Here is a 17892-nt window from a genome sequence, read left to right as displayed (position 1 = left end):
ACTGGCTTTGATAACTGTTGCGAACTCATTTAGAGTTATTCAGAGTATTTTCATAATTGATGTGAACATGATTTTCCCCACTTTCTTCTTTAAAACCTGAAATATGAATTTAAATTACACACCTTACAGAAGGAGGCATGGAAGTGATTTCCTGCATTTTTTTGAGGCAAACTGGAATTGAAAGTGATAGACTTCACAGAATTGTTCTTTTTGAGGAATATTCCATATCGGGGTTAAGGTGTTGCTTTCCATTTTCATGGTATAATGAAACTAATTTTCTCTCTAAATCCTCTCTACTTGTTCAGATTGACCTTGAGAGATAGATACACTTCTTTCTTTAATGTTAGCAAAGGCATTGACTGCTTGGCCAAAATGCAATTCAAAATGTAAAAAACCCATCCTGGTTTACATTCCTCTCAAAGAGAAAAGAAAGTTTGTAAAGAAAGTCCCCTTATTTCTAATTCACGAGAAATCTCTCTGAAATATCAAGAGAAGAATGGAATTCTTATTTTAGTTAAATTTTTTTTTCATATTTTATTTTTAAGTAATCTCTACACCCAGCGTGGTGTTCGAACTCACCACCCAGAGATCAAGAGTCACATGCTCCACCGACTGAGGCAGCCAGGCACTCCTGGGCTCCTTATATCAGAGGCCTTAAAGGAAGGATACTCTCAGGCCTGTGTGGAGATTGGGAGAAGCTGAACTTAAGATTCCGTCCCGGGTCTGCTCCCAACTCTTCACTACTAACCCTTTATGAAAGCAGCCCACTTCCGTCCCCATCAACTCTAGGCGGTTGGTTTATAGAGATAAGTGTCAGTCAGATGCAGAATATGAATGTGAAATAATGCCTCTAGCAGAAGTAATTTCAGACACAAAGGGTACAACTTGTGTGTACATGTGCCTAGAAAATCTACTTTCCCAGAAAACTCCCTTCAAGTGTACGAGAGCTTTTGACATTGATGTGTTAAACTACTGAGTCCTTGAAATCAGGATACATTTGTTCCTCTCCCAACATTTTCAGTCACAAAGCTTTGTCCTCTGTTCTTTTACTAGTTTTATAAGTACTTCTAATAGGGTACAGAGATTTTGTATTGAGATCGAGAACCTTAATTTATTGGCTATAATACCAGTGATGAATTCAGGTAAGGAAGCCCTCACTAGATGCCTACTAGATACAGTGATGAATTCCTTTACACTATTAAATCGCTTAGATGCTATCTCCATTTATTGCTCTGATAAATGGTCATCCTTATGTAACTCACAAGTTTGCCTATACAGTTACTTGGCTGTTTATAAGTGCTAAAGGATAGATAAACATTTAGTGATAACTTTTGATTATTGTTTTACAGTGCGTGTGTGTGTGCGCGCACACGTGCACACGTTTTGGTGAACAGGGAATTTCAACCAAATCTTATTAGTGATTAATTGGCCTGGAAAATTCATTTGAATTCAACTCATTATGTACTTTGGGAGGAGCACAGACACTTTCAAACCACTGTGCTGCTGGTTAAAGTCCTGTAGCAGGAATTTACATGATGCCATTTTAGCCAAAAAGTTACTATGTAAATTTAACTCCTGACACCAGCTAGTTCTATAACAAAATGTAACTGGAAAAAAAATCCTCCTTGAAATTTCTTACCACATTCATTACAAGAATTTCCATTACAGAGATTAAGACTGAAAAGCATTTGAGTCAGTTCAGAAAATAGAATATAGTTACATGTCCTTAATGACCAGAGTCACTGGCAAATAGGTAGTTAGCTAAATGCAAACAGGAAACTGCACTTTTCAGTTTCTTTGTCTACCTACTTTTTATGCAGGCTTGACTTGAATCACTGCCTTTGAACTGGGGATGATCACTATGAGCTTCATCTAGTTTCCTTTCATCTTTTGTTCTTCTGGAGTATGTCAGATGCATAAACTTTGCTCTGACTGTGTTGTGGGCTCTTTAAATAAAACAGTTTTTGAAAGGCACATCATTGTCACTACTACGTTTATGGCCACTAAGTGTCTACTCTGCTTGAAATCTTTGAGGGAGGCTTCCTATCTCCATAACGAACATACACTCCTCACATGGCTTTTTGGGTCCTTCAGAAACGACCCACACATCATTTACCTTGCGCAGTGTGAATGAGCCATGCTAGCCGGCCCCTGTCCGCCCACCATCCTACATAAACCTGGCAACTGGTGTTCTCTCTCCTTACGCTCATGCACACAGTTTCTCTTTCCAGGAATGCTCTCTGCCTCACATCTCCCTCCTACGTCCTTCTCATTTTTTGAGGGCCAGCTCTACTTTCTCCTTTTTGAAAACGCTGGTGACCATGCCAGGCTGGAGTGACATTGTCCCCTAGGAATTCTCACTGCATTTGTTTGCTAGTCTTCTTCCACATTATGTTGCTCTCGCCTCCTCCACTCCACAGATGCTTCTTCAGTACAGAGGCAATATCCTTCACCTCTCCTGACTCGCCAGAAGCATGTGACACAAGTCTGTGCATACAGTTGGTGTATAATAAATGTTTGTTGATTGATATTTTCACACATGAACATTTTTGAAAGCCTCATTTGCTTGAATTTTAGAGAGTGATAATAAATATTTCTCTTTTTATTAATTTTTTAAATGTTTATTTATTTTTGAGAGAGAGAGAGTGCAGGGTGGAGGCAGAGAGAGAGGGAGACACAGAATCCAAAGCAGGCTCCAGGCTCTGAGCTGTCAGTACAGAGTCTAACGTGGGACTCTAACTCATGAACCTTGAGATCATGACCTGAGTCAAAGTCAGATGCTCAACTGACTGAGCCACCCAGGCACCCTTAATATTTTTTAAATGGTTAAAATGAACAATTGATATGGTTTTTTTTTTAATTTATTTCTGCCCCTCCCCTCCTCAGCCATGCCCTACCCATACCTAGATCCATGACTGGTCATATTAGATACCCAATAAATATCTGTTGAATGAGTCTTTAGCAAAATCATCCTGCATATAATTAAATGCCATCAGTCTTAGGACTCATTTTATATATCATTCATCTCAAATGCTTGAGCATTATAAGACTTGAAATGACAAATATGTTACATTCCCATTGTTTAAATCCAGTTCATGAATGAAGAACTTTTAATGCCCCCAGGACTTCTGTCTCATGAACACAAGCAAACAATTAACCAGTGTTGTTTAATAATAACTATTTAGAATACAGGTTTTAATGTATTTATATTAAATTGGATTTGCTTAAACTATTTAAGTGCATTTATTAGTAAGTTCTCAAAATTTCATGTATTATTGAAAAGAAGCATACCTTAAAAAAATAAAAGAGGGGGCACCTGGGTGGCTCAGTTGGTTAAGCATCTAACTTTGGCTCAGGTCATGATCTAAAGGTTGACAGGTTTGAGCCCTGTGTAGGGCTTTGTTCTGACAGCTCAGAGCCTGAAGCTTGCTTCAGATTCTCTGTCTCCCTCATTCTCTGTCCCTCCCTGGCTCACACGTTCTCTGTCTGTCTGTCTCTGTCTCTGTCTCTGTCTCTCTCTCTCTCTCAAAAATAAACATTATTCTTCAAAAAATAGGTGAACTCCTCTGATAGACAAAATCATCTGTATGAACTGAGGTGGGGGGGTCTCATAATTGTATTGTGAAATGGAATAACTTGGCTTACCTGTTTTTTGTAAAAGGTATATGAAATGTATGGTGTGGGGGGGAATACAATGAAGCTTTAAAAAAAACTTCAGGCTCCTGAGTGTCTCAGCTGGTTAAGTGTCTGACTTCGGCCTACGTCATGATTATGCTGTTCCTGAGTTCAAGCCCTGGGTCAGAGCCTGGAGCCTGCTTCTGATGATTCTGTAGCACGCGCTCTCTCGCTTTCTCTCTCTCTCTGCCCCTCCCTGTTCTCACTCTGTTTTCCTCTCAAAAATAAGTAAACATTAAAAAAATTAACAAATTTTAAAAACTTAATGAAAAAGTTTCGCACATAGGCAAAATATCCTTGTTTTCACAGCCTTTTCTTTCATACAGAAAACTGTTTTCCATAGGATGCCTGTGAAATCTTCTGTGGGCCCAAGCACTCATGTGCCTTAAAGAACGTGTATTGGTGGACCATTCACCAAAACACGTGAGGGAAATAGAACTTGAAGCAAAATCCAAAGCTTGAAAGCTTTTCAACCTTGTCAACTTGCCAAGTCAAGCAGTGTGTGGCAGTGTGTCATATATTCGTAGAGCCAAAATAAATGGTCACAAGAAATTCCGAGGTAGCATAGACGTAAGGAAAGCTTAAAATGGAAGGAAGGAAAGAAAACATGGTTTTCATTGTTTATTCAGGAGATGGATAACATGCATTGGACGAAATGCCTCTCCAGATATTGTTTTAGGTGCCAAAGAGTATCTTTGTGATCTTCAGGACCAGACTTTGGCAACGTTTCATGTTCTGCATGGCTTGTGCAGGGAAGGGAAGAGAGAGGGGGAGACAAGGAAAGTGTAGGAAAAATGGCCTTGCAAACAGCCTTGGAACACGTTACTATTTTCATCAGATCCATCAGATACAAAGTATTTATTTCTTTTGTTTTGCCATCAAGGCTAACTTCCATGAGAGAAGGTATGGATCCGTTAAAAAGCTATAATCTACTTTTTTTCAAATGAAGCACTTTATAATGAATCTAGTGGTTTGCCTGGGTGTCTCAGTTGATTGAGCATCCGACTTTGGCTCAGGTCATGATCTCATGGTTCATGGGTTCAAGCCCCATGTCGAGTTCTGTGCTGACAGCTAGCTCAGAGCCTGGAGTCTGCTTCAGATTCTGTACATTCCTCTCTCTCTGACCCTCCCCTGCTTGTGCTGTCTCTCTCTCGCAAAAATAAATTTAACGAAACATAAAAAATGTTTATTAAAAAATAATGAATCTTGTGTATCTATAATTATAAAATAAAAACATTTATACTTTCCTATGTCTTCTCTAGAGTTCTTATAGATGAGTATTATTTAACAGTCAAAATAAACTCTTTTATTTCCAAAGGAGAATATGTAGTGAATGTTTCTTCCTATGGATCCAAGTGAAATCACCGTCCCCCACTCCCAGTTCAGTTGCATCACACCGATTATTGGGCAAAAACATGCCAAAGATTAACCTACCCTTCAAGGATAATAGAAATCATTTGGGTATCCCATATTTTTACTCTAAATCCAGGATAAGATCTTACCACAATCTTATAATGAGGAATAGACCATTCCTGATGGAAACTGAATGCTCTAGATATCAAGGTATCAGCAGCCCAAATTGAAAGCTAGAATTGCGAGAAAATGCTCCACCTTAAAGGTCCCATTGATTTGAAACCGACAGAGGTGGCCAAAGCTCAACCAGCCTAGAGGTGTTCAGTTGACAAAACTTGCTTACCAGCATGGTAAACACAAGGGTTAATGTTAAATTCCTGTTTACTCTTTGACCTTTCAAAATAGGAATCCTGGGTTAGGCTGTATGGCTGTAATTTCCGATGAGAAGATGGAGCCAGCAGAACTAAGTAACACGTGATCTCAACCTTCAAGTAATTTACAGTTTAGTAAGGGAGAGAAGTTAAGGGCCTATATTGAGGAAGAATATTTACGAACGTAATATCTGCCATAAGACAGGCACAATATCATGACATAGTTAAGAGGAGACTCCGGACTCAATCTGCCTGGGTTTGAACTGTGGCTTGATCACCTACGAGCTAAGGAAGTTGTACAAGTTAAATTAGTACCTCTTCTTCTACCTCTCTTTCTCCCATCTGTCAAATGGGACCATAATACCATCCCCAAGAGGAATCCAGAGAGCAGTATAATTTTGAGGTCTTCTTATGGGGATGCATTTTGATACAGTAGTAGTGTTTGAGTGTGTGTTTGGTGTACCGTTGATGGTGAATTAGAAGCCTATGCTGAAGTGGGAAGACTTAGTGGCTGCCTCTAGCCCTTCATAAACTCTCACAACCATTTCACTTCTTGGCACCTTGGGTTTCTTCTCCATTTAAATGAGCCTAGGAAGCTCCATGACAGCTTGGACCTTATCTTGTTCAATATCTAGAACAGTGCCTTGCTCATAGTAGATGCTAAATAAATGTTGGTGCAGCACAACTCATGGAAATTAAGATGTTGATACAACAGACATGAACATAATTTTGAAAAGGAATCATAAGTACTACACAAACATGACTGGTTTTCTGGTTTAAGATTCCCAAGAGAGGGGCACCTGGGTGGCTGAGTCAGTTAATTGTATGACTCTTGATTTTGCCTCAGGTCATGATCTCACAGTTGTGAAATCCAGCCCCTTATTGGGCTCTGTGCTGACAATGTGATGCCTGCTTGGGATTCTTTCTCTCTCTCTCTCTCTCTCTCTCATTCATGCCCCCCCCCTTAAAAATTAAAATGAAAGATCCCCAAGAGAGATAAGAAATAAGAAATGATCTCTACTACATTTCTCTGCCAGGATCTAAGCATGGAATTTGAAGTCAGATCTTGCCCCAAGCTGTGGCTCCACCACTTAAGGCTTTATAACATCTTTGGGCTTCATTTTTCTTATTCGTATTCCTGGGTGATCACCCCTGCTTTCTACTATTTTTTTAGAGCTCCCAAGATTAAAGAAATAAAAGCTCTTGTGAACTAGCAGATACTAAGAAATGGTAGCTCTTCATGTTCTACATTAAAAGCAAAACTGTGGGGTACCTGGGTGGCTCAGTCAGTTGGGCATCCAACTTCAGCTCACGTCATGATCATGGCAAATTCGAGCCCCGTGTTGGGCTCTGTGCTGACAGCTCAGGGCCTGGAGCCTACTTCAGATCCTGTGTCACCAGCTCTCTCTCTCTCTCTCTGCCCCTCCCCCACTCACACTGTCTCTCAAAAATGGATGAATATTTTTAAAATTTTTTATGTTTATTTGTTATTGAGACAGAGAGAAACAGAGCATAAGTGGGGGATAGGCAGAGAGAGAGGGAGACACAGAATCTAAAGTAGGCTTCCGGCTCTGAGTTGTCAGCACAGAGCCTGATGTGGGTCTCAAACCCACAAACTGTGAGATCACGACCTGAGCAGAAGTTGAACACTCAACCAACTGAGCCACCCAGATGCCCCATGAATAAACATTTTTTTAAAAAAGCAAAATCATATTCCTGTTACTCAAGGGTGAGGTAGTGACGATAAAGCTGTATTGTCCCTTAAACCTTTAAAATACAGGGGGACACGGCCCCCTCCCCATGTGTTATACACGGACAGAGGAGCCGAGCTGTGCAAGAGAACTGCTCTCTCCCCTCAGCAGGCCACCGGCTCCCTTTAGCTGTTGCGCCTTGCTTCTTCTGTGCCAGTTCCAAGTCCAATTCCAAGTCTGAAGGAGGACATGTGCTGGTTAGGACTGTTTTGAAGAATTGGGCAGGGTCCCCTCAGAGGTGACAGGCCATTTTCAAAAATGAAGAAGATTCCTTCTCCCATTGCCCCATCTTACATAAAATCATGGCCAGAGTCCAATTTGTTTGCATTTTCTTTTCCAAAAGTTAAAAATTCAAATTCGTTATTTGTTATTTGTCTCTCTACTTGATGGACCTCTGGAGACCCTCAGTGTTTATGTTCTGAGCAAATCATGTGTGTGTGTGTGTGAGTGTGTGTGTAATACACATCTTTTTTGTTATTTTTCTTTCAAATGTGTACAGGCAGCCTATACAATTTAGTTGTAAGATTAAATTTGAGTCTATTTTTAAACATAGATTTACAAACTTATAGAATATTCACTTTCAGAGTACTTTCCATAATATGCTAAGTCAGTTACAGCATGGAAACTAATTTGTTCTTGAAATTCTAATTAGGAGGCACCTGGGTGGCTCAGTCAGTTGAGTATCCGGCTTTGGCTCACGTCATGATCTCATGGTTCGTGGGTTCGAGCCCCACATCAGGTTCTGTGCTGACAGCTAGCTCAGAGCCTGGAGCCTGCTTTGGATTCTGTATCTCCCTCTCTCTCTGACCCTCCCCTGCTTGCACTGCCTCTCTCTGTCTCTAAAGTAAATTTTAAAAAATTTAAAAAAACATGAAATTCCAACTAGGAACATTACTTAGAATTTGTGTCTAAGGAGAATCTAAGAAAGCATCTAAGAAAGGAGAGTCCAAGGAGAATTGGGGATAGCCAGTTCTATCACTCATGCAGCTTTTTTTGGTTATAATCTTTCTTTTGACCTCTTTTTCATATAATAGATTTACTGATACGTAATTCACATACTACCCAATTCACCCATTTGAAAGTGTACAATTTAGTGAATGGGTTTTAGCATATTTAAAAATTATACAACTGTTACCACTATCTAATTCCAGAATATTTTCATCAACCCCTAAGGAAACCCTCTACCCATTTAGCAGGTACTCCCACTTTCTGCTCTCCCCAGAGTCCTCACAATCACGAATTTGCTTACTGACCCTGTGGATTTGCCTTGTGGATATTTCATATAAATGGAACTGTATAATATGTGGCCTTGGCAACCGGCTTCTTCCACTTAGCGTAATGTTTTCAAGGTATGTCCCACATTGTAGCATGTAGGAGTACTTCCTTCCTTCTAATGGCGGAATAATATTCTCTTTTGTGGCCATAACACATTTGGTGTATCCACTTCATCTGTTAATAGACATTCAGGGTGTTTCCACCTATTGACTATGATGAATCGTGCTGCTTGGAACATGAGTGCGTAAATACCTCTTTGAGACCTGCTTTCAATTGTGTGGTGTGTATACCTAGGCATAGTGCTAGGTCATATGGTGACTGTTTAACCTTCTGAGGAACTGCGAGACTGCTGGCCACAGCAGCTGCACTATTTTACATTTCCACCAGCAGTGTATGATTGTTCTGATTTCTCCAATTTTTCACATTTTTATGATAGCCATCCTAATACATGTGAGGCAGTATCACGTTGTGGTTTTCATTTACATGACCCCCATCTGGCTAAATTTTTTTTAAAAAATATTGTAAATATTTTCCTAGGGGTCATTTGCCTGACAACCTTAACCTCCTAGAACATGATCCCACATGGTACATATTGCAAAAGGGCACCCAAACCAGCAACAGCAGTCACAGACTTTATGCACGAAAGCCCTGCACTTGGCCCCTTAGGCTCACATTCAGTGAGTAACTAAGTCTTATTCAATATTCATGATTGGCTGTAATGCTTTCCAGAAGGGAGCTGGACGATCCACTATGGCAGATACTGTAGCAGGAAGACAAGTGACAGTGGAAGTGACAATTAACAATCTGCCACTGAGGGAAGAAAACTGTAATACTTTCTAGGACATTTATGACCCCAAGTCTTCAACTAGAGGTCAAATTATGTTCAGTATTTTATAAGAAGGCAAAGCTACATATAATACATTTTTATTTTTTTTAAACTTTTAAAAAAAATTTTTTAATGTTTTTTTAAATTTATTTTTGATACAGAGAGAGACAGAGCATGAGAAGGGGAGGGGCAGAGAGAGAAGGAGACACAGAACCGGAAGCAGGCTCCAGGCTCTGAGCTAGCTGTCAGCACAGAGCCTCATGCGGGGCTCAAACCCACGAATCTGAGATCTGACCTGAGCCGCAGTCGGAGCCTTAACCGACTGAGCCACCCAGGCGCCCCACATTTTTATTTTTTAAAGTTTGTTTATTTTTGAGAGAGAGAGCAACGGGGTGGGGCGGAGCAGACAGAGAGAGAGAGACAGAGAGAGAGAGGGAGAGAGATCAAGAAGGCTCCACACTCAACATGGAGCCCAACTTGGAGCTCGATTCCACAACCATGAGATCATGATCAGAGCCAGAATCAAGAGTCAGATGTTAACCAACTGTGCCATCCAGATGCCTGTACATATAATACATTTTAGAAAGGTTTCCATGAAGAATGACTCAGAGAAGCACATGTTTGCCCTTGAACCATCGGATAAGGTTGCATGAATCATCTAGATACTTAATTTCCCGGTGATATCTAAAAACTTAGCTAATACTGAGTTTCATCTTGAATGCAGAAAGACAAATAGAAAATTCAGATTCTGTGAAGACATTGCTCAGAAAACGAAATGTTTTCAAGAACTTTAATTCTACTTTTTGGATGAAGTTGACAATTAGTTGGTTTGCCTGATCTTCAGAGCTTACATTTACTTTACAAAATCCCTATTATTTCAGTATGCATCCGCACCATGATGCCAATAAATTAACTTTGTACCTCCTCTCTCAGCTGAGTTCCTGAAAATTGTTGCTGGTTGACATTGGGTTAAACTGCAAACCTTACAGCTGCACAGTATTTCATGTATGACTGAACCATGCTTTCTGTCTTACTCTTTTATAGATGCTGAAACTTCCTTCTAATTCGTTCCAATATCCCGTTAAAGAAACTAAGGACTAATAGAACATACACAGAAAAAAAAAAACAGAACGGGCCCCTCGGTGGATCAGTCATTTAAGTGTTCGACTCTTGGTTTTGGCTGAGGTCATGATCTCAAGGTTCATGAGTTCAAGCCCCACATTGGGCTCTGTGCTGACAGCGTGGAGCCTGCTTGGGATTCTCTCTTTCCCCTTCTCTCTCTGCCTCTCACTAACTCGCGCTGTCTCTGCCCCTCTCAAAATAAGTAAATTAACTTAAATAAAAACAACAACCCAACATCTCTTCAAAGGATTTATTTGTTTATTTGAAGCACATTTTACATGTCACATCTGCTCCCCTACCACATTTGCCGTGGGTGTCATGTGAGCTATGTCATGAGCATTTTATGTGATCATCAACAATTACGTGTCAAATACACACACACAGAGTGCTCTGCGAGCAACTTAAATTGTCTTAGCAGTTCCTGTTCTAGATTTTGAGAGCAGATAGTCAAGCCTTCAACCAGACCAGAGTAAAGCCAGCATAATGACAAGTGTTTAGAAGCTTCTGAAAACTAGAGACACACATAAGGGGATGTCTTGTCCAGCTCTGGTGTTTTCTGTGCGGTGAACCCCCAAACAAATCAAAATGAAACCATCATTTTTCCTTTTTAATTGCGCTTTTGCCCAGTCTTGTATTTCAACACCAAATCAATGTGACGGCCTCCTTTTACTCTACACTGGAAAATGCTCTATTTATTGACAGTAGCCAACTGTCCTATGTTGCACTGGCACTATCTAGATGCTTCCTGTTTTTTTAAATGTTTATTTTTGAGAGAGAGAGAGGAAGAGAGAGAGTGGTAGAGGGGCAGAGAGAGAGAGAGGGAGATACAGAATCCGAAGCAGGCTCCAGGCTCTGAGCTGCCAGCACAGACCCCAATGCGGGACTTGAACCCACGAACTGTGAGTTCATGACCTGAGCCAAAGTCAGACGCTTAACCCAGCTGAGCCACTCAGGCATTCCTACATGCTTCTTGTTTTAAATAGGCTATGATACTTCTTTTCCAAATTTATGGTTCAAAACAGAAGTGTTATATTAGCTAATTTTATTTTTGTTTTCTTGCAGGTTTCTGAAAAGTGCCTTTTCTGAAAACTCCTGCTTGGATTCCACTCTAGAGCTGTCTCTTTATAACCCCCCTCCCTACCTGTCCCTCTCCCAACCTGGTGTGCTTGTAGTTCACGCTCAGCAACGTGCCCATTCTTTTTTCCCTTTGATTCTCCATTTTCACAATCATTTTCCCTCCTCCTGATTTTGCAGCAATTTTTTTTTACAGTCCTAACATCCTTACCAATCTTAACCATTAAATCCAAGAAATAGAAAGAAAAGGTTTTCTTCCCTTGATCTGAAACCATTCCACAAATTAAGGGCAGCCAGCAGCATATACTTTTTGCACAAATAATTAAAAACATCAACCAAGGAGCACAGAATTCTTTTGAAATTCTGCCAGTTATTTGAAGGAACTTAGGCAGAGAAACAAATTAAACAGTCAATATCTTCACCTTTCTGGTTGCCTTCTTAGGAGTTTTATTTTGTGATCGGCTTTTTGTTTGACTAGACCAAAATTTGGCTTAAATGAAAACCTAAGTTCTAACAAAAAATCATTTCACCAAAGTAGCCTGTTCTCTCTTCGCATTTAGCTTGAAATCATTTTTTACCTTTTAACAGCAGTAAAACTGTCCGAGACAGGGTGCCCGTGATTTTAACATTGCTTTCAATATGACGGCTGTCAATGTCACCCTGGTCCGTGACACCAAGTGGCTGACTTTAGAAGTCTGCCGAGAATTTCAGAGAGGAACCTGTTCTCGAGCTGATGCAGACTGCAAGTTTGCCCATCCGCCAGGAGTTTGCCATGTGGAAAATGGTCGTGTGGTGGCGTGTTTTGATTCTTTAAAGGTGAGTCTCCTCTACATGCACATTAACACTTAATTTAAATGTGTCAATGTCTGTGTGATGTGTTTTGAAATTAGTAAAGTTAATAATAGCATGGAAGTGGTAAGTTTTGTTTGTTTTTTAAGACAGGATGTGGACTTTGGGTTTGTGGAACTAAGCCAGATTACAGCTCATCTTATCAAAGCGCACTGATCAAGATAGAGTTGAAGAAAAAAAATTAAAGAATTTTTATAGGAGTGAGAAATTGCAGCATTTCCATACTTTTATTTCTTTGTATGTGGTTTAAATTTTGAATACAGTGATCATAATTCTCATAGAGCCTAAAGAAGCCCTTTACTGAATTATAGCTTACTACCTATGTTACCAAATATACTTGGCAGGGCCATTCAGCTTTCAGAGGACAAGTAAAGTCAGACTGAAAGAGTATGAGGTAAACATCTCGCCATCCAGGAGGAAAATGTCTTTTTTTTTTACATTTTTATTTATTTTTTGAGAGATAGAGTGAAACAGTGTGAGCAAGGAGGGGCAGAGAGAAGGAGACACAGAATCTGAAGCAGGCTCCAGGCTCTGAGTAAGCATTCAGCACAGAGCCTGATGTGGGGCTCGAACCCACAACCATGAGATCACGACCTGAGCCGAAGTCGGACGCTTAACCCACTGAGCCTCCCAGGTGCCCCGGAAAATGCCTTTTAAAATTTATTTTAGTAATCATGGGGTGCCTGGGTGGCTCAGTCAGTAAGCCGTCAGATGTCAGCTCAGGTCATGATCTCGCAGTTTGTGAGTTCAAGTCCCATGTCAGGCTCTGTGATAACAGCTCGGAGCCTGGAGCCTGTTTCAGATTCTGTGTCACACTCTCTCTCTCTGCCCTTCCTCCCCTTGAGCTCTGTGTATCCTTGTCTGTCAAAAAATAAAATAAAATAAAATAAAATAAAATAAAATAAAATAAAATAAAATAAGGAAAATTTAAAATTTATTTTAGTAATACCTATACCTAACATTGGGCTTGAACTCACTACCCAGAGATCTTCCTATTGAGCCAATCAGGTGCCCCGAATAACTGGTAGTTTTATTTCATATTTTTATTCTCCTTTTGAGTAAGCTCTAGGCCCAGTGTGAGCCTTGAACTCACAACCACGAGACCAAGAGTTACATGCTCTACCACTGAGCTGGCCAGGCACCCTCCCAGCACTTTAAAGTTTCTTAGGTATATTTTGAACCTTTAACTTAAGCATTGTTATCAAACTATGTTCACTTAATTTTCGTCCTGAACTGTGACATTTTATTAGGAATGTCCTATTGCCAAGGTCATCGAATCTGAACATTATATACTAGAGTATTAGCAAAATATGAGGGCCAATGAGATTTTATGTAGAATAGAACATATATGATTATGGAACAAGAGAATGCATCATGTTTTATTCATAGTTATCTTTAAGGATAAAGATGCAGGGGCACCTGGGTGGCTCAGTCAGTTAAATGTCCAGCTTCAGCTCAGGTCATGATCTCATGGTTCGTGGGTTCGAGCCCCACGTCGGGCTCTGTGCCGACAGCTAGCTCGGAGCCTGGAGCCTGTCTTCAGATTCTGTGTGTGTCTCTCTCTCCTGCTCATGCTGTGTCTCTCACTCTCAAAATTAAATAAAACATAAAAAAAACTTTCAAAAAACAAACAAACAAAAAAAAAGGATGAAAATGCATACATTAAAGCTAGAAGCAAAAATGGTAATAGATTCGTGGGTTAAATGAATAAGATTCGCTACGAAGCCTTTGAGATTTTTTGGTCAAAATACGTCAAAATGAATTAAGCTTAATAAGAATGTTTTCAATTTCTTGGTATTGTTTTAGCCTCATCACTACCAGTTTTACCTCATTAACATTTTTGTTTGTTTGTGGCTCCATCAGATAACAGAGACATATTCCTTTATGTGATCATTTCTTCAGAAAGCATTTTATCAAGTGACATCCTACATAATGTGTTGCTTTAATGTGTTTTCTAGTCACTAGTTTTTGTTGCAGACCCTCCCAGTTCAAGTATGGAACCTTGTTATTTTATTTGATGTTTATTTGTTTTGAGAGAGAGGGAGGGAGGAGGTGAGGGGCAGAGAGACAGGAAGAGAGAGAGAATCCCAAGCAGATGCCACGCTGTCAGTGTGGAGCCCGACATGGGGCTGGCAGCGTGACATCATGACCTGAGCCAAGATCAAGAGGGAGATGCTCAACTGACTGAGCCACCCAGGTACCCCTGAAAACTTATTTTTAAAAAAAAACAGTGATTTTTTTTACCATTGAAAATGTCTGAATTGGTTGTATTTGCAGTACATATTATGATTAAAGAGATTATTCTCTTTATACCTCAGTATCATTCAAGTTTCATCTATAATTATTTCATGTAGTATTTAAATCTCCTGCTGCGTTACCAGACAATACCTTGAAGCAAAAAAGAGCATGGAGCTGGTTTTGGCGGGGGAAGGAGCTATCTTTCATCCAGCCTTCTAGAGCGTCTGGCACGGACTAGGCGGCACGCATATTTTCTTTCATGATATCTGGGGTATGGTCCCCGCCTCACTGCCGTGGCTGACCTCAGCTACTCATTCTGATAAGGCTTAAGCTACTTCATCTCTGCCCAACTTCCAGGATTACTAGGGAAATTCCATGACGTTACAGAAATGAGAATTTTACGTATCGCTCTAAGAGTGAATTAAATGAAAGATTATTTTCTTGCAATTCACTAAGATGCTTGTTTTAGGAGTTCTTCAAAGCAGTTCTCTTGAGTTAGGGCTTGTTGTTGAAAACTGTAAACTCATGTTCCAAATGGCCCTGCTCTAATCTAGTTCCCACAAGTGTCTTCTTAGTTCTTCGAGCTGAGTATCACCGTTTTTGTTTTGTTTTGTTTTGTTTTCTTCTTTAGTTTACTCATTGAGGGAGAGTTCCTTGCAGGCTTTGCAAATTCTGTCTTTCCAGAGGTGTGGTGGAAGGAGATATGTGATCCTTCTGATCACTGGTATACATCAGGTCAGTTGGCCCACTTAAAGAGTGCTATAAAGGAAACATTTTGAAGAAGCGTGATAAGCAAAGCAATTGTTAACAAAACACATACTGCACTACTGCTTTATATCTTGGAAAATGTTTTATTCAGAGACCACATAGATAATGAGCAATGAATGGTAATAAGCCACTTAATTATTTAAATACACTGTCTACTCACTGCATCCAGTGTTTTTAAAGCAATTTTTGCATTATGTTATTAGCTACACGACCAATCACACAGGTGAAGACGATTTACATAATCCTCACATTTTCAAATTTTGATGAAAACTTTAATATTTCAAATACACAAAGCCTTTCAAACAATTAGTTAATTTGCCGCTTAGATGGCACATTTGTCACAGTCCCATGTCTGCAAAAAAGCTTTGTAGTTCTCTGCTTTTATATTATTCCTTATGTGTGATATGCATGACCACTATACCCAGTTGAGGGTAATTGACCTATGTGGATTGTATGCCTATCATATATATATTATATAAATAACATACATCAGTGTTTATTGCAACATTTGCTACCGTCCTTGAGTTTGTATAATTGAAACACCTTTGAAATGCATCTGTGCACTGTTTCTATTTCCATGAGCAGTTAAATAATTGAAGCAATCATTTGAGGAGTTTTGGGCTGCTGCTTTTGGTTTCCTGTGTTTTGTTTTTGTAAGGATTCCATTAGCACTAGGTACTTTACCAGATGATGATGGTTCTTTACCTTCATAACGAGCACAGTAGACACAATGCTCTATACTCACCTGATAATGAGGAAATGCCGTAAAAATAAGGAGGGCAAGCTTGATGGCTAATTGTGCACCGTGCTGAAGTGCTGGGCCCATCACTCCATGAATGTTGAGTGTTCATTGATAAAGGTTGTACAATCTTCAGATAGAGATGTAGACGGTGCAGCCCATAGATTAATTTCCAGCTACATAAAAGAGTCTCATGTCATGTTGATACGCAGCTGTTTTAGACCCAATTGCCTACTCTGCTTGGCACAATTTATTTCAAAATCTCTCCAAAGTGTTGCTTAACCCACTCTGTGCCAATTTCTTGATATGACAGGTTGCCATTGATCTAGGTTGATTCTTTCAGTGAATGTCCCTTACATTTAATGCAAGATCATAACTAAAAATACTACACTAGAATCTTTATGATTATTTCCATAGCCAAGACTGTTATCTTCATGTATTCTGCTTCAACAACGTCATGATGCCTTGAACTCTCCCCTCCATACATTGACATTGGCCACCCGTTATCCAGGAAGGATACAAATGCTGTTGTTATTTCATTCTGGCAGATCAATACCCATTACATCTGCCTACCCTGCTCCCCTTGTTTGAGTAGTTTTGTAACAAAAATTTCATGGCAAAAGGCTTAGTAGCAAGCAGAGTCAGATGACAGTCATGTCAACCCATCTATGTTCCCAGAATATGGGAACTGGATGCAGAACACATATAAAATAGCCACACACTATATCTTCAAACATCACATATGATCAGAAGCATAATCCTGTTTTGACAAGCAAAATCTGTTGTGTGGGCACGTGGATGTGAGTCCATCCTTGTAGGTCAGATGGTCCTGAGGTACCTGCATATTCTGTACCACTATCACTAGTTAAAGCAGTTTTCACTAGTTGAAAATTTGACTGAATATTGACCTCATCCCTGTTTGCTAAGGGAAAGCTTACTGGGAGCAGAAGACTCCTGGCAGCATAATCCCAAAGGTCACTGGATTATGCAAGACTTAGAATGGTGGATCAGAGAGGTCTGATTGCACTCTGAAGATACATAGATAGCACCTGAGACTCAAGGAAAATAACATTGTATTTGAGGATCTCTACCTTCTGTTATACTGACCTTGAAAGGCAGTAACTTTGGCTGATAGAAGTCAATGCTATTTTGAACATTTCAAACACTTCTATTAAAAGAAAAATGGAATTATAATTAGTACCTAAACAAGTACATATTGATAGCTTAGCCTAACTTTTTAAATTTTTTCTTTTGAAATAATTTCAGGCTTAGAGAAATGTTACAAAAATAGTACAAGGAGTTCCTGCGTACCCTTCACCCAGCTTCTGGTGATGTCACCAACTTACATACCTTACAGAGCTCAGTTATCAAAACCAGGAAATTAACGCTGGTGCAATATTATTAACTAAAGACCTTATTCGAATTTCATCAGTTTATCCCCAGTGTCCTTTCTCTGTTCTCCTTAGTCTCTTCCAATCTGTGGTAGTTCCTCAGTCTGTCCTTATCTTTCATGACCTTGACACTTTGGATAAGTACCGGTCAGTTATTTTGTAGAATGCCTCTCAATTTGGGTTTGTCAAATGCTTTCTCATGATTTGATTAAGCTCATGTATTTTTGGTAAGAAAACCACAAGGAAGATGTGAGCATATCCAAGAGCTCATGATGTTGATGTATCTCATCACTCATTATGTTAACTTCCATCACTTGATGTGATGTCTGCTGGGTTTCTCTGCCGTAAGGTGATCAGTTTTCTGTTTGTGAAATTGACAAATATCTTCTTCGTTTATTTGTCATCTCCTACCACATGCTGTTGATTATAAGGGACATGCTAATATCTAAGCTGTTAGTAT

At 39.7% G+C, this 17892-nt stretch overlaps 1 protein-coding gene across 1 annotated transcript in view; it reads left to right on the top strand.

Moving 5' to 3' along the window:
- MBNL3 (muscleblind like splicing regulator 3) overlaps positions 1–17892 on the top strand; it is a 104958-nt gene that overhangs the window by 31460 nt on the left and 55606 nt on the right. The window contains exon 3 of the mRNA XM_029929903.1: positions 11436–12263. Coding sequence (XP_029785763.1) covers positions 12087–12263 — 177 coding nt within the window. The 5' untranslated portion in view covers positions 11436–12086. The remainder of the gene's footprint in view (positions 1–11435; positions 12264–17892) is intronic.

This window comes from Suricata suricatta, chromosome X (genome assembly GCF_006229205.1).
Source record: "Suricata suricatta isolate VVHF042 chromosome X, meerkat_22Aug2017_6uvM2_HiC, whole genome shotgun sequence".
Classification (NCBI taxonomy): Eukaryota; Metazoa; Chordata; class Mammalia; order Carnivora; family Herpestidae; genus Suricata; species Suricata suricatta.
This window is presented reverse-complemented; position numbering and strand designations above follow the sequence as displayed.